The sequence below is a fragment of the Diadema antillarum genome, unplaced genomic scaffold (genome assembly GCF_040938485.1).
Source record: "Diadema antillarum isolate AM-2024a unplaced genomic scaffold, OU_Dant_1.0 seq00000268_RagTag, whole genome shotgun sequence".
NCBI lineage: Eukaryota > Metazoa > Echinodermata > Echinoidea > Diadematoida > Diadematidae > Diadema > Diadema antillarum.
Window position 1 is genome coordinate 224,153 of NW_027271304.1, and position 19,011 is coordinate 243,163.

The window sequence follows — 19,011 nt, forward strand, 5'->3', positions numbered from 1 at the left end:
ACTGCGTGTCCGTACTAACGGCAGCTCGCCTGTTTATACTCGTGAATTCAGCCCCACCGTGTGGCGTTCATCGGTAGGTAAGCACGGCGGTGGGGCTTCCTTCCACAGTATAATACTCATGAATGCGGCCCCATCAAACGGCGTTTACACGAGATAGCTACGGCGGTAGGGCCAATTTCCAAAGCATAGCATCTTTTGTTCTCCCTTTCTCCCGTTTTTTGCTTTGGTCTTCAACTTTTTATTCTCGGAAGGACTCCCTAATGTCCCTCAACTAATTTAACAGCCAATTTAACCATAAATACAACCCTACCTAACCCTAAACCCTAACCCTAACCCTAGGATCTACCCTTGCTTGCTGATGCATTTTCTAGATTTCCTAGATTTCTAGGATCTAATCCTACATAAATTTAATCCAGAAATCATATTTCCATGGTTGATGAATATAAGAGTGCATTATCCATTCTGAAACATCTCTGGCCTTACCCTTGCATAGATAGGCAATTAGAATGCTGGCCAGGCACTTATGTGTTTATTCTCATTTTGTTTAATAGGGCCTACCGTAGTAGTTGGACATTTGATTGTCTCATCCATCTTCAATCTTGAGCTGTCGACCCGTGCCGTGGCTTGGTTGCTTGCTTACAAAGTTTAATTTCTTTCTTAACCCATGATTGAGGACGAGTCCTGAGTATACTCTGGCAAGTGTCTATGGGAAATGTGTGTTGCAGCAAAATCAGTCCATCCTCAACTCGTTAAAGGCAATGTAGAACAAATCATAGTTTAAATCAATACCAGTCATGACCAAAATTCATTCATGCTAGGGAGTGTGATGAATGCTTATATGATTGTAAAGAATAGAAATCTCTGTTGTCCAACAGGTATCAAATGGGGAGCCGCAAGAAGCACAAGCGTGATCATCGATCTCGATCGCGATCACGGACATCCCCCAGTGATGACAGTGACTACGACCGGCGTTACAGCAAGTCGCGCAGTCGTAGATCACGATCTCGATCAAGGCGTCGAAGTAGAAGTAGGGAAGAATCGTCAAAGAGTCACAAGCAAAAGAAGAAATCTAAGGACCGAGATAGGTCCAGGTAAGAACAAAACTAAGACAGTTGTGCCAGTGTAAATTATATAACTTCCCTGATGTCTTTCTCTAGCATTTTTATCTGACATTTTTTGAGAGAAATAATGAAATCATTATTGAAATGCTTTTTGTTAAACAAATGATTGCTTTCATTGAAGCTGATCTTTGATATTACTTGAAGGCTTCAAACAGTGATTGTATTACATCATTTCATGCTACCATTAGGAAAGGGGAAGACACTTCTAACTTGTATTATTTTTTTGTCACTTTTTGTTTCTTCCTTTTGTCTTAGAAACGTACAGGGCAGAATTCTCAAAGGTGGTTTAAATTTAGACCTTGGTTTATGCAAATTTCTTGTATTGCGTAAATACGCATGACAGATTACATACGCCAACAGATGTACACAAAGTAACAAATACACATTGATATGCGCATGTCAGAGGTGTACCTATGTCATGCTTGTTTTAGTCAATAGACTGAATTAAACCACCCTTGTTAATTCAGGCAGCTTGAACTCCCAAATTCACTGACCCTATTTGCAAAAAGATAAAAAAAGAAAAACTCAATAATTCCTGGATCACTACTTATCATATTTTCCCCTGTGTCATTATCATCTTTTCCTGTAAGTTTCATCCAAATCCGTTCACAACTTATTTGCACACAGACAAACAAACCAATGCCAATGAAAACATAACTCCTTCCTTGGTGGAGGTAAAAATAAGGTATTTGAAGTTTGTTTGTTGTCCCTGTACTAGAAAGTGCGTCATTGTCCATCTCACAGATCCCGTTCTAGGAATCGCAGCAGATCACGAGACAGGGACCGGGAGAAATCCCGCTCCAGCCACCGCTCCTCCAGGCGCTATTCAAGCTCCAGGTCTCGCAGCCGCTCTAGGGATAGGGACTACCCGCGGTCCAGCAAGAAGCGGCACAGGAGGAGCCGGTCTAGGAGCAGGTCCAGGCACAGGTAGGCACCCATCCCTTTTGACTTCAAAGTGACGCAACCATCCTGAATGAATGCATGCGTAGATCTGATTGAGCCCAGAGCTATATTACTAAAACACAGAGAACATCATTGTGCACTCTGCCACAATATTATGCTGTACATCTCCAGTATACTGTACAGTGCGCTCCTGTCATAACGAACATGGATATAACGAAGTTCCTGTTACAACAAAGTAAAAATCCAGGCAGTATCAATATCTGCACTTTGCTTTTTATTGTATATTTGTTCGGTCAAGACAAAATTTCGGTATAGCGAAAGAAAACTGCTGGTCCCGGAGACTTCGTTATGATGGGAGTCCACTGTACAATACTACCATTTTAGTCATGAGCAATCGCTGTGCAGCAACTATCATGGATGAATATGTAGATCTTTTGGAGCCCAGTGCTCTAATCAATTTACTAACACAGAGAACATCATCATTTTACACTACCACAATATGCAACATGACTTCAGTATACTGTGTAATACTGCCATTTTTAGTCATGATCAATTGCTTCATGCAGCAAATAAAGGCCCCCCACAATAAAGGAACTGAATAGATTGAATTAGAGTTGGACAATGTTCTATACTTCTTTTTTATTTATAAATGTCTTCAATATCCAACCACTACCCTATGCATCAAGAAATGATTATGTGTATGAAGATATTCTGACATGTTTCAAATGCTCTGAATGCTCTAATGTACAAGCATCTTTCCTTTTGTGTACATACATGTTTGAAAATTTTCTTGCCCTAAGACTGCATTCACCAATAACGGTTGAGCTTGTAATTTTGATTCACACTCATGAAGGTCGCCCTCAGACTCTCCACCGGTGAGGAGAGGCCGGAGGTCAAGGTCACATTCATCGTCCAGATCAAGGTCACGGGAGAGGCGCAGGTCACGCAGCAGGTCTGTCTCCAGAGACCGCCAGAGCAGCAGAGCGTCGAGTAGTTCAAGAAAGGAGGCACAGAGCAAAGGCATGGCTGCTGAGGGGAAAACCGCTGAGGCCCTGGATGCTGTATGTATCAAAGAAAAAGGTTTTCCCAAATCAGCCAGTTCGTAATTAGCTCATGTACACTTTGGTACAAATGACCTTTCTTTTTTCTCAGTTGGTCTTAGGCACTTCACTCTTTTTTCAAAGTGGCATAATGCATAAGCTTGCCCGACGTAACAATTTATGGCATTCACGTTCAAACCAAAAAAATGAACTTTAAGCGTTTAATAGATCAGGTGATCAGAATGCTCCATCAGTTGACAATCTAGCAGGCGTCCATGTCATTGTTTTGTATTGAATGCAATAACAGCCTATTTCCTTTTATATTGCAAAATACCATTCTTGCTGTTAGGTCGATGTGCTGGCAAGCACCACGTAGATAAGGATCACATGAATAATCATTGCATTACAGATGCTTATCTCAGTGAATTTACAAACGAAAATGCCTGTTGGTTGGTACAAATGACCTTTTTCTGCTCATGCGCAAAGTGGAATTACGAACTGGTCTATTGCATTACTCCCTACAATGTATGTCCATTGAGGGAACATGAAAATATGACTTTTTTCCACCAGCAATACACCTCTTTAGCCCTCAGAAAACTGCAATGCTGTTTCATAACAAGGTTGCCAACCCTGCCAAGGGTTTTGTTGCCATCATAATGAGAAAATGTCATTGCAGCTGAAGACAAAATATATTCCACAGTGGATTAGAATTGTGGTATGATTACAAGAAATTTATACACATTTACACAAATGTATGGTTATATTGTTGTTGTATATATTGTATTGTTATATTATATTGTTGAATTATCCTTCGGGTTTGTGCCAGGTTCAAGTGTGTGTGTGTGTGTGTCACACACAAACACACTGCCATAGCTTCTGACCATCCAAGCATTAAGAATTTAGGGTTTCTGGGACAAACACTGAACTAGGGCTTTCTATAGCTCAGTCGGTGGAGCACCGGGCTAGCATCCGGAGGTCTTGGGTTTGAATCCCGATGGAATCCCATTTTCTTTGCTCATTTGTCCACTTATAAATTAAAGTCATTCCTGGCCAGTTTTCTTCAGTTTGCGTTTGTTACATACTCAAAAAGCTGCATCACTTCGGTGATCCCTTGCATTTATCCCCTAGTTGAATTTTCCTTCGGGTTTATGCCAGGTTCAAGTGTGTGTGTGTGTGTCACACACAAACACACTGCTATAGCTTCTGACCATCCTTTTCTTTGCTCATTTTTCCACTTATGAATTATATTCACTTCTGGTCAGTTTTCTTCTGTTTGCATATTGTTACATTATTATAGTAAAATGTAAATTGATATGATGCTCAGTAATGACACAGTTAATATGTCTCTATCAAAATACCATGAGCCATCCTCAAGCATTTTTGAGCTGTAGTACTTTGTATACAAATAATGCCCATTACAGAGGGCATTAGTGAGAATTATCCATGTGATAATAACTTTGGAACAGTCTGAAACACACAAGGAGGAGCCAAGATACACTTGTACATCTTGACCAATCATTTGGTTCGAGGATCTATATAACTATTTTATAGAAACCACTGGTAATGTCAATAATAACTATTATGAGGTAAAATTCAATACATTACAATTTTTAATGACTCAAAAGTATTTCCTTTTATAGAGTTATAATTAAAGTTTTTTTTTAAATCAAAGTTTTTTTAACAAAGTCATTCTTCAGATGTAATTGCTACTAACCTCTTCCAAGGTACATGTTTTGTTTCTACTATTCTACTTTGCACAGAATCCTGCCCAAAGCATCAAAGTGAAAATGCAGAAGGCACTGGAAGCGGCTGGTACGTACAAGTGTAGACTATCACCCTTTCTTTGTATCATTATCTGTGTTGATGATACTAGCAGGATGGTATTGAATTGGGGGTGGGGGGGGGGGGGGGGGGGGGGGGGGGGGGGGGGGGGGGGACTTTTCTGTGATTTCCATCTGTACATTTTTAGCCAATATTATGGTCACCATTGCAATTGCTACACCCAGGCTCCCAAATTGATGCAACACTCTACTAAGTTTTGATTAGAAAGTATGTATGTACATGCTTGTATATTCTATCATGATGAACAGCTTTCTTTTGCACTCGCCTCATTTATTTTGCAAGAAAATGGACACAAAAAGATATACCAAGAAGAATGAGCTTTGCCTACCAATTTGACTCATAGTCTTGATTTAGACTACCGTAACATACTCTAATATTAGCACTGTCAGGTAGAACTTCTTATTCAATTTTTCAACTCAAATCAATTTTATTTCCGTCATCAACAAAATAAAGACGTAAAAGTATGCACTTGTCTGTTCATATCAAACAGAGATGTGCCATTTACTAGTTGTTACATATGTATGTATGTATGTATGTATGTATATATGTGACCCTGCATCACAAATCAAACAAAAAGTCGCCATACATGAAATTTTAGTTAGGAGCATATTCTGAAAGAGCAGACTTTAAGCTTTAAAATGATGTTTAACTCAAACCAAATGGACTCTCCTAACCTATCTAAATTTTGGAAAGAAAGCATACACTCAGGAAAAGTGTGAACTGAGAAAAGAGGCTCTGAAGTACAGTGTCTATTCAAGCGCTTAATCTTTACCAAGCCAAGCTGGCTGTGGGATGAATGGGACAAGAAACAGGATGTTAACCACTGGAGTAACAACAATGAAGGGATTATCAGATTAAAGTAGCTGAAATTGAGCATGCCTTATCAACACATTCTGTCCATACTTAATGCCAACTTTCAAAGCAGTAGCATCATCCTGTCAAAAGTTAAGAGAGTTGAAAGTGAAGAGTATGTGCAAGGTCTTTAAGAAATGAAAAGGGGACTCTAAAGACACACCTAATCACACTATTCTACAAAAAAATGTTCGAGAGAAACTGGTTAAAAACACACTTTCCTGCCCGTTTTATGATCCCAAATTTTAGCATAGTGTAGGAGAGGACTTGCCCATTCAGAAAATATGAAAAAGTCAAGATCGGTTAGGTTGACCCATTTCACCTATTTTCAGTCCTCACATAAAATCAGTGTGTGCGACTTTATGTTCGTTTTGTGATGCACGGTCACATATGTATGTATGTATGCATGCATGCATATGAGCAGAATATGTTTGTATGGAAGGATCAGTATGTATTGATATAGTAGTAATTATTGTATGCTCCTGGGAGGGTCTGGATGTTTATAGGTTGTACAATGTAGTTCATGTGTGGATGTTTACATGTATACTTCAGTGAGTGCATGCATTCATGATGCAATGAAACAAATTTTAACTTATGATACTGACAGCGCTCACCCACTTACAAGTTGTTTTTATGCATCAATTTCACAGCATGTGCAGATGCCAAACTGAGGGAGCAGGGAGTGCTAAATACTGTCAAACAAGGTTTGTGTGAAGTTTTAATGAGTTCTGAATGATAGCATTAACCCGTTCCTCCCGCAATTCTCTGAGCGCCTTCAATGCCCCCAAACGCGATTCTTTTTGCCCATCGACAGAGAATGGACAGGTTGGTAATCCACCTGTGCAAAAGCAGTCAAGCGTTACATGTAACCCCTTTCACGGTCAACTACATGTGACCTTGAACCTTGGAAATATTGATCAGGTGCAAGGTATGAATAGAGCGTGCGCTGATGGGCTCACAAACTCTTTTGTTATACGCAAAAGACGCACCTGAATGGGGTCAGCGAAATCAAACATCAACCTTCATTGCTATGTACATCTTCATTAATGAGTTTTACAGCAAAACAAGCACACACTACATTAGAGAAAAGGCAAATACACTTGCAATACTGCGATACACACAGTTTTCATACAGAAAGAAAAGTGATATTGATAGAAGAAACTCTAATCTTTCTACCAAAGCCATTTTTTCTGGTCAGCATAGCACAACTAAACATGAATTTAGGCCACGAATGCAGGCACTCTTGTTTACATTTTGGGAACCTGGTATACCAGGTTCTCGTTTATCAGTTGACGCCATGGGAACCTGGTATACCAGGTTCCCGTAAGGAATGGGGTAGCTATTGGCCTGGCTCCCTGTCAGATTCTGAAATCTCAATCTGATATCTGAAATTTGGAATACCATGTTCCCAATATGTACACAAGATTGTTTGCATTTGTGATCCAGCCCAGAAAAACGACTTTGATTAAAAGATTAGAGTCTCTTCTATCATTATCTGTTATCTCTTTGTTTCAAAACTGAATGTATTTTTTTTTTCAAATTTATCATTTTCCAATGTAGTAATGCACTTGTTTTGCCACAAAACTTGTGTGAAGAAGTGTGTAGCTATCAAGGCCAAGCTCACTAGATTCTTACTTTCGCTGACCCCAGTCAGGTGCCCTTTTTGTGTAATAGCAAAAACACTTTGTGAGCCCATCAGTGCATGCTTTATTCATACTTCATGCCCAATCGTAGCCCGACCAGACACCGTGCTTGTGTACGGCGACAGGGCTGTGTATGTTTAGCCTGATCGATGATATGCATTGTTCGAAGGCACATGCAGTTGACCATTAAAGGGTATCTTTGTACCACTTGACTGCTTTTTCACAGAGGATTACAATTTTTTTTTTCTCTTTCGACCCACAAAAAGGACCTCATTTATAACCGGGGGGCCAAAACCTTAAAACAGAGGTCGAGTTGCACTCTCTCTACAAACTAAGTAGACCATGCTTATTTTCAAGTTTTTATTGTAACAAACAACATTCTACTGGTCTACCTCGAAAAATTTGTTGCGAAAGCCTCCAAATCCAAGATGGCGTCCAAAATGGCCGCCATATTTACTGAATTTGTTATTTGAATGATAGAATTCGACAGAAACATCAAATTTCAACAAATGTGATGTCATATGAAAGAGAATAAAATTTTCTACAAGTTGATACCATTTTTGTGGGTTATTGTGATAACTGGATTGAGATTTTAAGGAAAAAACACTAATTTTTTGATATTTTTCTGAAAAAAGAAAAATCATGAAAATGCTTGATTCAGCATAAATCAGAGAATGACTGAAGGATTATCTTGAAACGTTTCAGGAATTTTGTTTGACATATAATTAATATTTGGAGAAAATTAGGGGTCAGTACCGCTTTTTGTTCAGGAGTAATGATGTCTCAAACTTGAAAACTCACTTTGTAAAAATGGGCACTTTAGTTGTGACAAGACCTTGTTGGACATAAAAAATGTCTGCGCGTGTCAAGACTACTACACGCACCACTGGCGCTGGCGCGAGTAGCAGTGCCAGTGGTGCGTGTAGTAGTCTTGGCAAACACAGACTCTTGCTTTGACAAACAAGGGTTTGTGCCTGCAAACTAACTTTTCGTACCAAGTGGTAGCTCAGGTGACGCTGGTCGCTATTTTCAAAGTAGATTTTTCAGAAGCAGATGAAATGAAGCAAAAAAATTTTTTTTTTTCAAATAGAGGTAGTAGCTTGAAACTTGGCACCAATCTTGTTATAGATAGTTTAAGGCAGAATTCAGATCAACCACAAAAAAAAAAAATCAAGATGACAGCCATCAAAGTTGACATAGTTTATTGCGCCAAATTAAATGTATTCTCATGATTTTCATATAATTTTGTCTGTTATGCTATCTATTCATATGTTTTTACATATTTCAAACATTGTAATGCTATTTCAAACCGTCTTAGGTTTTTATGGAGACATTTTTAAGACCAGTGATATTCTACTCTCCAAAAAAGAGAAAAAATCGAGTGGAAGTATTCACTTTTGAAGGAGTGAATAACAGGAAACAGTGAATTTAGAGTGAAATTGGAGTGAATTTTGAACATTTTCACTCATTTTAGAGTGACCTTAGGGACCACTCGTCATTCTTCGGGTGATCCCTGAGGTCACTCTAAAATGAATGAAAATGAACATTTTCACTCTCAAGTGATTCTGATATCTACTATGGGAAAGCATCTAACAATGGCCTAAGTTCAGATCAATTGTGACACTATAACCAACATGAAATCAGCCTAAAAACAATGTAAGAAAAATCTAATAACAGTAAATACAGTTTCAGCATGCTTATTTGTAAATGTGAATATACACCACGAAAAATAAATTTGGACAGTTTTATTCGAAAAATATACTGAAAAATGATTTCACACAAGACATTTAAAAGCAAATTTGAGAAATTGCCGCCATGTCGGATTTTCGGGGGGGGGGGGGGGTGGGATCAGAAGGGCTTTCAAGGACATCCACTATATACGGATCTACGGACATTATTACACATAGTACCATCATTATTCACGTTTCTACAACAGCAGAATAGCATACAAGTAAAAAAGGCATATCTTTGATACAGAAGCATTTCTTTTTCATCAAAGATTGGGCCTTACCCAAAATGAGTTCCACTAGAATGAGTTCCACCCCCCCCCCCCCCCAAAAAAAAAAAAAAAGACCCTCAATATGGTTTACACTATACAATATCTTTCGGATGTATAGAAACATATACTAGACAGCAATATAAGATGATTAAAAAATATATGAAATCATAAGTTGAGATTTAACTTTGACGCAACACACATAATGTATTGTTTACCATTGGGACAGATATCACATTCGATTTATATGTGCAGGTTGGTTGTATCACAAAACATTCTACCATGTATAAAAATTAAAATAAAGACTAAAACATACGAAGATATCACCATTTCTTTACAAGATACAATAACCATGATAACTGTTGACAGCAAAGTATAAAAAACCCGTTCTTATCAGATCTATTTAGTATATCTAATAATATTTGCATTGATTATACTGATTTAAGTTTGTACATTAGTTGTTCTATCCCTAACTCAGAGTTTAGAACTAGTTTGAGGAATTAACTAAAGGTGGGTTTTGGTTTTATGTGCACTTATGGTAAATAATGCCTTGAACGACAACCTCAATCAAATACTGCCATCTTGAATTTTGTGCGGATACTATTTTTGTCGCTAAATATGACACATTGGCAAAATTTGTGCCAAATTCCAAGCTCCTATCTCTTGTTGGAAAATACTTTTTGTTCAATGTTCAATCTTATCTGCCTCAGAACAATCTACCATGAAATGCTACAGTTATAGCGACCAGTGTCACCTACCTGTCCACTTGGCATGAAAAGATAGTTTGCAGGCACTTGTAAGTCAATAGACCATTACAGTATTACATGTGACCATGTATACATGTGACCATGTAAACACATTGTATGCAACATTTATAATGCATAGATATATCTTTTTTTCAAGTTTTAGATATTAACTTGTCAACAGTGTATGATATTGCTTGTAATTCCATAAATATGAATTATGTCTCCTCTCAGTAAATCTCAATCACAATCGCAGGTTTCAAAATAATTATTCGGTTCTTCTTTGATAAATACTAAATCATGCATTTCTACATTTCATTCTTTCTTCAAAACAATATAAAAATATGAATTCCCTCCCCCTCCCCCATTTATCACAATACACAGTTAAAGTGGTATCAACTTTTAGGAAGTTTTACTCTCCTTCACATGACATCAAAGTTTCTGCAATCCGATGTCTCTATCAATAGAAATGTTAAATTCAATAAAAATGGCGACCCTATTGGACCGCATCTGTACTTTGGAGGTTTTTGTAACAAATCTACTGAGGTGTACTTACGAAACATTGCTTAGTACGTTTAGTAATTTTATGTATGGTCTTATTTATAGAGAGAGTGGAACTCGAAAAGTAAGCACAAACTTGGATTTGACCCTCTGTGACATCTTTGGAAACAGATGCGTGTAAAAACATGATATTATGTAAAATGAGATTTCAAGTTTGAGACATTACAACTCCTGAACCAAATACAATACTGACCTCTAATTTTCTCCAAATATTGATTATAATGGGAAAGATGTTAATTTCCACATGGTTTTCATAAACATTTTAATTTAATTTAATTTTTTTTACTTCTTAGAGAAATATTTACGGTGCATTCTGAACAATGTCTCCATAAAACCTTAGATGGTTTGAAATAGCATTACAATTTTCAAATTTATATAAAAACCATATAAACAAACCATATAAGCAAAACAGACAAAATCATATCAAAATCGAAATGATACATTTACTCTGGCGAAACACACCATGTCAGCTTTGATGGCCTGCAATCTTGATTTTTTTTTTTGAGTGATTGATCCAAATTTTGTTAGAAACTTTCTAAAGCCAGGTTGTTTCAAGCTTCTACCTCTATTTGAAAGATATTTTTGCTTCATCTCATCTGCTTCAGAACAATCCACTTTGAAATAATAGCGATCAGCGTCACCTAAGCTACCACTTGGTATGAAAAGTTAGTTTGCAGGCACAAACCCTTGTTTATCAAAGCAAGAGTCTGCGTTTGCTAAGACTACTACACGAACCACTGCCACTGCTACACGCGCCAGTGCCAGTGGTGCGTGTAGTAGTCTTGACGCGCGCAGACTTTTTTTATGACCAGCAATGTCTTGTCACAACTAAAGTGCCCATTTTTACAAAGTGAGTTTTCAAGTTTGAGACATTATTACTCCTGAACAAAAAGCGGTACTGACCCCTAATTTTCTCCAAATATTAATTATATGTCAAACAAAATTCCTGAAACGTTTCAAGATAATCCTTCAGTTATTTTCTGATTTATGCTGAATCAAGCATTTTCATGATTTTCCTTTTTTCAGAAAAATATCAAAAAATTAGTGTTTTTTCCTTAAAATCTCAATCCAGTTATCACAATAACCCACAAAAATGGTATCAACTTGTAGAAAATTTTATTTTCTTTCATATGACATCACATTTGTTGAAATTTGATGTTTCTGTCGAATTCTATCATTCAAATAACAAATTCAGTAAATATGGCGGCCATTTTGGACGCCATCTTGGATTTGGAGGCTTTCGCAACAAATTTTTTGAGGTAGACCAGTGGAATGTTGTTTGTTACAATAAAATCTTGAAAATTAGCATGGTCTACTTAGTTTGTAGAGAGAGTGCAACTCACTCGTTAAATAAGCGAGTTTTTGGGGTTTGGCCCTCCGGTTATTAGGGGCATTGATGGCTCTCAATGAATTGCAGGAGGAGCGGGCGAAAGCTGTTGGTCCCATGGTTGTTTCATACTACTAAAGCATCCATTTTTTCCTCAGCTGATGTGTTCAGCAAATCATCATTTTATTCAGTTCATTTCAGTAATCCAGTTCGTAGTTTCACTTTGCACATGAGCAGAAAAAGGTCGTTTGTACCAACAGGCATGATTTTTTTTTTTTTTAATTCACTGAGATAAGCATCTGTTATACAGTGTTTATTCGTGTTGTCCTTATAAATATAGTGCCTGCCAACACATCCACCTGACAGCAGGTCTGGTATTTTGGCAAGATTAACAGAAAAAAAAGTTTGGTATTAATGCATGTAATGCAAAACAAAGAAATGGATGCTTCCCCAAGTTGACTACCATTCCTGGTTGCATGGTGTATGCAAGTTCATTCTTTGTGTGAACACTTTTGAAATGGGTGAACTGCATAACCAACCAAGAAAGAAGGAAGGTCATATGTACCGATGTGCATGTGAGCTTTATATGAACTGGCTTATTCAACAGCAATACAGTGACTTCTGTTATAACGAAGTCCTCGGGTCCAGCATTTTTCTTTCATTATATCGAAATTTCGTTATAACCGAACAGATAAACAATAAGAGCACATGGGTGGATAATGTTACGGCCTGAATTTTTACCTCATTGTAACCGGAATTTTGTTGTAACTGTGTTCGTTATAACAGGAGTGCACTGTAATTGTTTGGACAGCACTTATAAAATACATGTCCATGAAAAGAATGAATGAATCAATATATGAAAAGACAATGTAATGTGTGAAAAGCCCTTGCAAATTAGGAGATCAAAATTCACCTTGGCCCAGGTTTAACTGACTCTTACAAGGTTAAAAAAAAAAATTACTGGTACTTTTGTTCCCGCTTCTAGCAGTTGATTGTAATATCCAAAGCATCAATGGAAGCGAGGTCAAGTCCGCAAAGACAATCGGGGTAGATATGTCTTGTTCGTCTTTCAGATGTGCTAACACCTGCCGAAGAACTCAAGAGGAAGAAGGTCATCGACAAGATCGAGAAAGACGGATTTCAGCCCAAAAACTTCTCGTCTTCAGCTGGTGATACCAAGGTATGACAACTTTCTTAGAGAAGGGAAATTGAGATGGAAATTGAGAAAATAAAAGTAAAAATGAAATTAGCTGCCCATGAATGTAGGAAAAAAAGTTGACTCTCAGATGTGTTTTAGCTTGAGTCGCAAACAATATCAATTGTTTTCATTTCCTTTTTTTTCCAAAGCTTGAGTAAAACATTAACTCCCAATGTGTTTTTTTTTCTTGTCTTTCAAATCTTCTCTTTTGTGCATATGAATTCATCTCAGAATAGAGATTTGTTGAAAATTTGTTTTGATCACTGCAAATAATTTTGAATCATGAGAAGGAATCTGACTTTTCCCAATAATTTCCTGTTTGTAGCATCTGAGTTTAGAATCCCCTACAGTGTTCTCCGCTGGTGCCTTCGTAGTTGACATACATGTAGTTGACATTGTTTTCTTTAGAATTAAAAAAAAAAAAAATCAAAGATTATCAACTTTTTGTTTGCTATGGTGTAAACCCCCCAGTTTGCCACATTATTCTGGACCTTAACACATGAGGGCTTTTGGAAAACATTCTGTTCTTCAGAGTCTTGTAAACTCGATATAAAAACTTTTGCCAGAAATGCGGTTATAGAAAAAGTTGACGGGAAAGTTACAAACTGCTGTGAAGTAAATTTCATGAACAAAGCTGTGGCTCTGGTGCTCTCTGTGTACTGGGGCATATTGCAATTATGTAGATCAGTTTGCACAGAGATTTGCATTTGAGAAAAATTTGTGATTGCCTGGCTCAAAACCTACAAAAAGTGGCAGATTAGGATTCATTGTGATGGACCAACATATGTAAACCAACTCAGATTTTTCATAGTTTGTCTTAGCTGAGAAAATAAACTTTTCTTTACACATTGCCAAAATTTGGCGGCTTAAAACAAAGCTGAAATTGAAGTACATGTATTAACAGTCTTTGTCGGACCTTCTCTGATACTTCTACGTAGCATGCCTGAATGACCCTAATCTTTATACCCTCTTTTCTGCAAAACTGCTCAACTTAACTCTTTCTAATTTCTATCACATTTTGAATGGGTTAGGATGGTCCAAGTTTTACAAGTTTTGTATCATTTTTAAGCTTAGAGCTTACTCCTTTAACCGTAAAAAGGCCGGGGGGGGGGGGGGGGGGTGGGTTGAATCAACCCCCCCTCGACATTTTTCGCGACTACTCCGCCGCGCGAAATTTTTTGACCGCGTCGTTCGCTGACTTTATACTTTCAAGTCTCGCGCATCTTTTGACACCATTTTCGTGAAAATCGCGCATACCATTACGACGCTGCATAACGTTTTATACATGCCTGTCAGACCGAAAATGGCTCAAAAACGTGATTTTGTGTATAAAGTCTATGCAAATGGTGTTTTCTCTTCTTATTCATAAAGATATGATTATTTTCACTTTGTTAGGCTGAAACTAATTAATTTTAGCATAATTATGCTTGAAATAGGTTCTGTCATAAATTTTGTGGAAAAAAAATGATAAAACAAAGGTCGAAAAAACAATGAAATACATAAGAAATTGATTTTGATACCAAATTTTTTTCTCAAGTACATTGTTAGGAATGCTACAAAGAATGTTTTCACCAAAAATTAGGATTCTAGGAGCTTTAATTTTTGATTTAGAGCAAAATGTATGATTTTATGCATATATTAGCATAATTAATTATTATGATGAAAATTTCCATTTCTTTATGTATAACTTGGTAGATTACGCCACAGGTAATGCACGTGCCAAATTTCATGGCGATTGCGCCATTGGGGGGGGGGGGGGGTTGAATCAACCCCTCCCTGGCCACAGAACACCAAAAAAGCCCGGCCTGGTTAGGGTTAACCCTATTCTAACTGGGGGGGGGGGGGGGGGGGGGGGTCAAATTGACCCCCCCCCCCTCGACGTTTGGCGCCACGATTTCGCAACGCTCAAAGATTTTGCCGCGTCGTTTCACGACTTTTTTCATTGAAGTCTCCCGCATATTTTGAGACCAAATTTGTGACGTCCGGGTACACCGTTTTGAAGTTACGTAATGTTTTGCATATGCATGTCAACCAAAAAACAGCTCAAATTCATGATATCGTGTGCAAATCCAATGCAAATTGTGTTTTTTGGTTAAATTGATATAAATTAGATTATTTCAACTTTTAACCATTGAAATTAATCAATTCTAGTGTAGATTAGCCTGAAAAAGTGCCTGCAACAAATTTTGGCAAAAAAACAATAGAAAACATAAGGTCGAAAAAACAATGAAATACATAAGAAATTAACAAAACAATAAAAAACAAACGAAATTGATTTCGATTGTGCTATTTTTTTACACGAGAATTGTTTGATGTGTCTTGAGGAATTCTGACACAAAAATTTAGCAATCCTCCAGTCTTTTTAATGGAGTTATAGGTGAAAATATGATTTCATGCACAAATTTGCATAATTAATTTATTAAAAATAGAAAGGCAATATTTTTCTATTGTACGACCATGTAATCTTGTAGTTGACATCCAGCTCTATCTTCAGGCAAAATTTCGGGGCGATCGCGCGATCGGCGGCCGAGATCTGAAGGGGGGGTCAAATTGACCCCCCCTCAGTAAAAACTTGGTCTCAAATAGCCCAGTTAGAATAGGGTTAAATGATGTAGAAAAGTTGAAATTTATTCAGGCCTACTTTTTGTGGGTTTTTATCTGGGCAGTCACATATGCAAAGTTAGCAAGCCCTCGACTGAGGTGAGCATGCGAACTTGTCACACAAAGAGTTAAATGAAATTGTGAAGATCTCTAAAGTAATATCTTTATGATGCAGTTTTGTGCTTTCCGTGGTAGTTAAAGGAGGACTACAGATATTTTTTTGACTTTTTCATTTTAGCAACCATAGATACGCTATATCAGGTACTGAGTTTCAGAATTTATAGTGATTGGGATAAAAGGAGTCAGAATGTTTTCAAGATTTATAACAAATCGCAATGAAGAAGGATGATGACATAGCAGCTTCACTATAAGAATGCTTGAGTGGGGGCTTGAGGAAGCAGAACAGAAGAAGAAAGCATGCGTAAAAAATTCTACACAGGTGACGTAGTTAGGCAAGTGGTATTGTAATGGAATTACATCTGTACATTGGTCCATTTCTGAAATATGAGAGCCTCCTACTCTTGCATTCTTATGGTGTATCCCAAGTCATGCATCCATGTTCAGTGTAATTTATTTATTTATTTATTTTTTGACTGCTCAAGGAACACAATTTTTATTTCACAATCCTAAACAAGGAGCTCTTGATTAGTGTACTACATGATGTGAAATTATGAATGTTGCATGGACTTCCCTGTTAAGTTTGATGAAACGATAAGGTCAATTGATGCAATTTTCTTGCACTGCCCTTTAAACCTGCAGGTAGAGAAAGGGAACCAGGGTGCTATGTCGGACGTATCACACGATGCTGCCATATTTGGTGCCCTTTCAACCAAATCAGATGCAGCTGCAATGGAGCAGACCTATGTACGAGGCCCTCGATATAAGACAAAAACCTTTGTCAGCCAGGCAGTAAGTATACCACATTATTAAGAAAACTAGTTCGCAGATATATCTTGCTCAAATATGAAAATTTTCAGCAAGCAGAGTTTTTGTTGTTGTTGTTGTTGTTGTTGTTGTTCAAGTCTCAGTAAGTTTCTGTCATTTATTTCAAAACATGAAAACGAAACTCAGCCTGAGAAATGAAATTGCATGAACCCCTGTGTTTTCTTTCCTTTCTTTAGCATGAAGCCAGGTGCTGCCCTAATCACATGACAGCTGAAATTCCAGATGGATTACATTATGATTGTCTTTCCAAGCTACCTGTAAATCACATATTTATGCAACACACCTCCTGACGCTGAAATATTCCCAGTCATTCTAGCCGCCACAGTCACACTGGTAGAAGATCGTAAAGTTTAATATTGTGATCTTTAAGATCTCAAAGTTTTGACGATGCGACTGCAAACTTCCCAGAAACTTCTCACGAAACATCTCACGAAACTTTCATCTCAAATAAGAGAAATTTTCAGGACTTCCTCCAATCTTCTGGATTAATTTTGGGCAGCGTGGACGCTATTATATTTAGTAGTAACTGAAACTTCATTAAAGGGAAGATAAACCCTAGGAGCAACGTGGATTGAGTGAAAGCAGCAACATTAGTGGAACGCATCAGTGAAAGTTTGAAGAAAATCGGACAATCAATGCAAAAGTTATGATTTTTTAAAGTTTTGGTGTTGGAACCGCTGGATGAGGAGACTACTAGAAGTTATGACGTATGAGTGGACAACAATACAAAGAAAATATAAAGAAAATTTTACAAAAATCCATTTTTCATGAAAATTACAAATTCCGTCAACTTGATACTGACATATGTTAAGGGTAGCAATTATTCCCCCTGCTTTCTGGAAGCGGTTAGTCAAGTGCTCTTTCATAATGCTAGAAAAATGAATTTTTGTTGAATTCCCTTTATATTTTCTTTGTATTGGTGTCCTCTCATACGTCATAACCTCTAGTAGTCTCCTCATCCAGCGGTTCCAACACCAAAACTTTCAACATTCATAACTTTTGCATCAATTGTCCGATTTTCCTCAAACTTTCACTGATGTGTTCTACTAATGTTGCTGCTTTCACTTAATCTACATTGCTCTTTGGGTTTACCTTCCCTTTAAGTTCGCTACTTGACCAGTCCACCACCTGTTTACGGGTAGTGCCTCCTAAGTGTGTAGTTATTGTGATGTACAGATGTGCATTGTTATGTGACAATCACCAGCTGTCAGACGGGGCACTCCTTCTTCTTTCTTGTCCACACACACCAGTGACCCAGACTTCAAGAACATTAACCCATTGAGGACGGACTGATTTTGCTATAGCACGCATTTCCCGTAGACACCTGCCCGAGTATTCTCGGGACTCGTCTTCAACGGGTTAAAGATCAATAAGTTTGACTGCCAGTGTGGACTGATGACCCAAAATCTGTAACTTTGTGATCTTTTGCCAGTGTGACCATGACCGATGTTACAATGATTCCTAGACATTCCAGGTTATCATTTCCCATCTTCCTACTTCCCTTCTTTTGTGCTCTTTCTCTCTCTTTCTCTCTCTCCCTCTCTTTCTGTAGATATATCATACACTAGATATTGCTTTTTTGAGAGGTATCATATAACGCTTTAATATCCCCATTAGAGTTACATATTCTCCTGAGGATTATATTTCCTCAAAGTGTTCAGCGCTGATGAAAAATATTGTCTCAATGGTAAAATGTAATTCCCAAGGGAATGTTAAGTGTTATTTTACAATGATAGACAAGGCAATATATGTTACACTATAGCATACATAAATGCACACATCATTTCATTTTAGCCCTGTTGGCAACCAGTCAAATTCGTGAACAACATAACCTTACGTGGTGTCATTGCACGCAATAAAACGACTGCCAATCTTGCTGCATTAGTCACGTAATTGCCCTATGACCAATCACTGTTTTAGCCCATGTAATATATACCAATAGATGGTGGAATGCTTAACAGTACACCACATATTCTTTCTTGGGTAAGTGTTTGGCCCTGAAAAGGGCCTGCCCAGTCCCGACGTTTCGGCAACGCCTACCACCTAATGTTCTACTGCCACAGAAGCCTTCAAAGATTTCACCATGTACTATATAATCTTTCATATACTTCTCTCACTCTGTCTGTGTGTCAGTCTGTGTCTGTCTGTCTCTCTGTTTCTCTCCATGCAGTCTACTGTAAAAGTGGAAATTTTCGCGGTGTTGAAATTTTCCCACATTTAGCGCAACCAGAGACTGGCG

General features: G+C 37.7%; 1 protein-coding gene across 1 annotated transcript in view; it reads left to right on the forward strand.

Annotated features, from left to right (window-relative positions):
- Nucleotides 1–949: 949 nt before the first annotated feature.
- The window catches only part of LOC139729890 (uncharacterized), a 33,115-nt gene continuing 15,053 nt past the window's right edge, over nucleotides 950–19,011 (forward strand). The window contains exons 1-7 of the mRNA XM_071640811.1: nucleotides 950–1,122; nucleotides 1,866–2,048; nucleotides 2,878–3,085; nucleotides 4,825–4,876; nucleotides 6,409–6,462; nucleotides 13,102–13,208; nucleotides 16,587–16,736. Of these exons, the coding sequence (XP_071496912.1) occupies nucleotides 950–1,122; nucleotides 1,866–2,048; nucleotides 2,878–3,085; nucleotides 4,825–4,876; nucleotides 6,409–6,462; nucleotides 13,102–13,208; nucleotides 16,587–16,736 (927 nt within the window). The remainder of the gene's footprint in view (nucleotides 1,123–1,865; nucleotides 2,049–2,877; nucleotides 3,086–4,824; nucleotides 4,877–6,408; nucleotides 6,463–13,101; nucleotides 13,209–16,586; nucleotides 16,737–19,011) is intronic.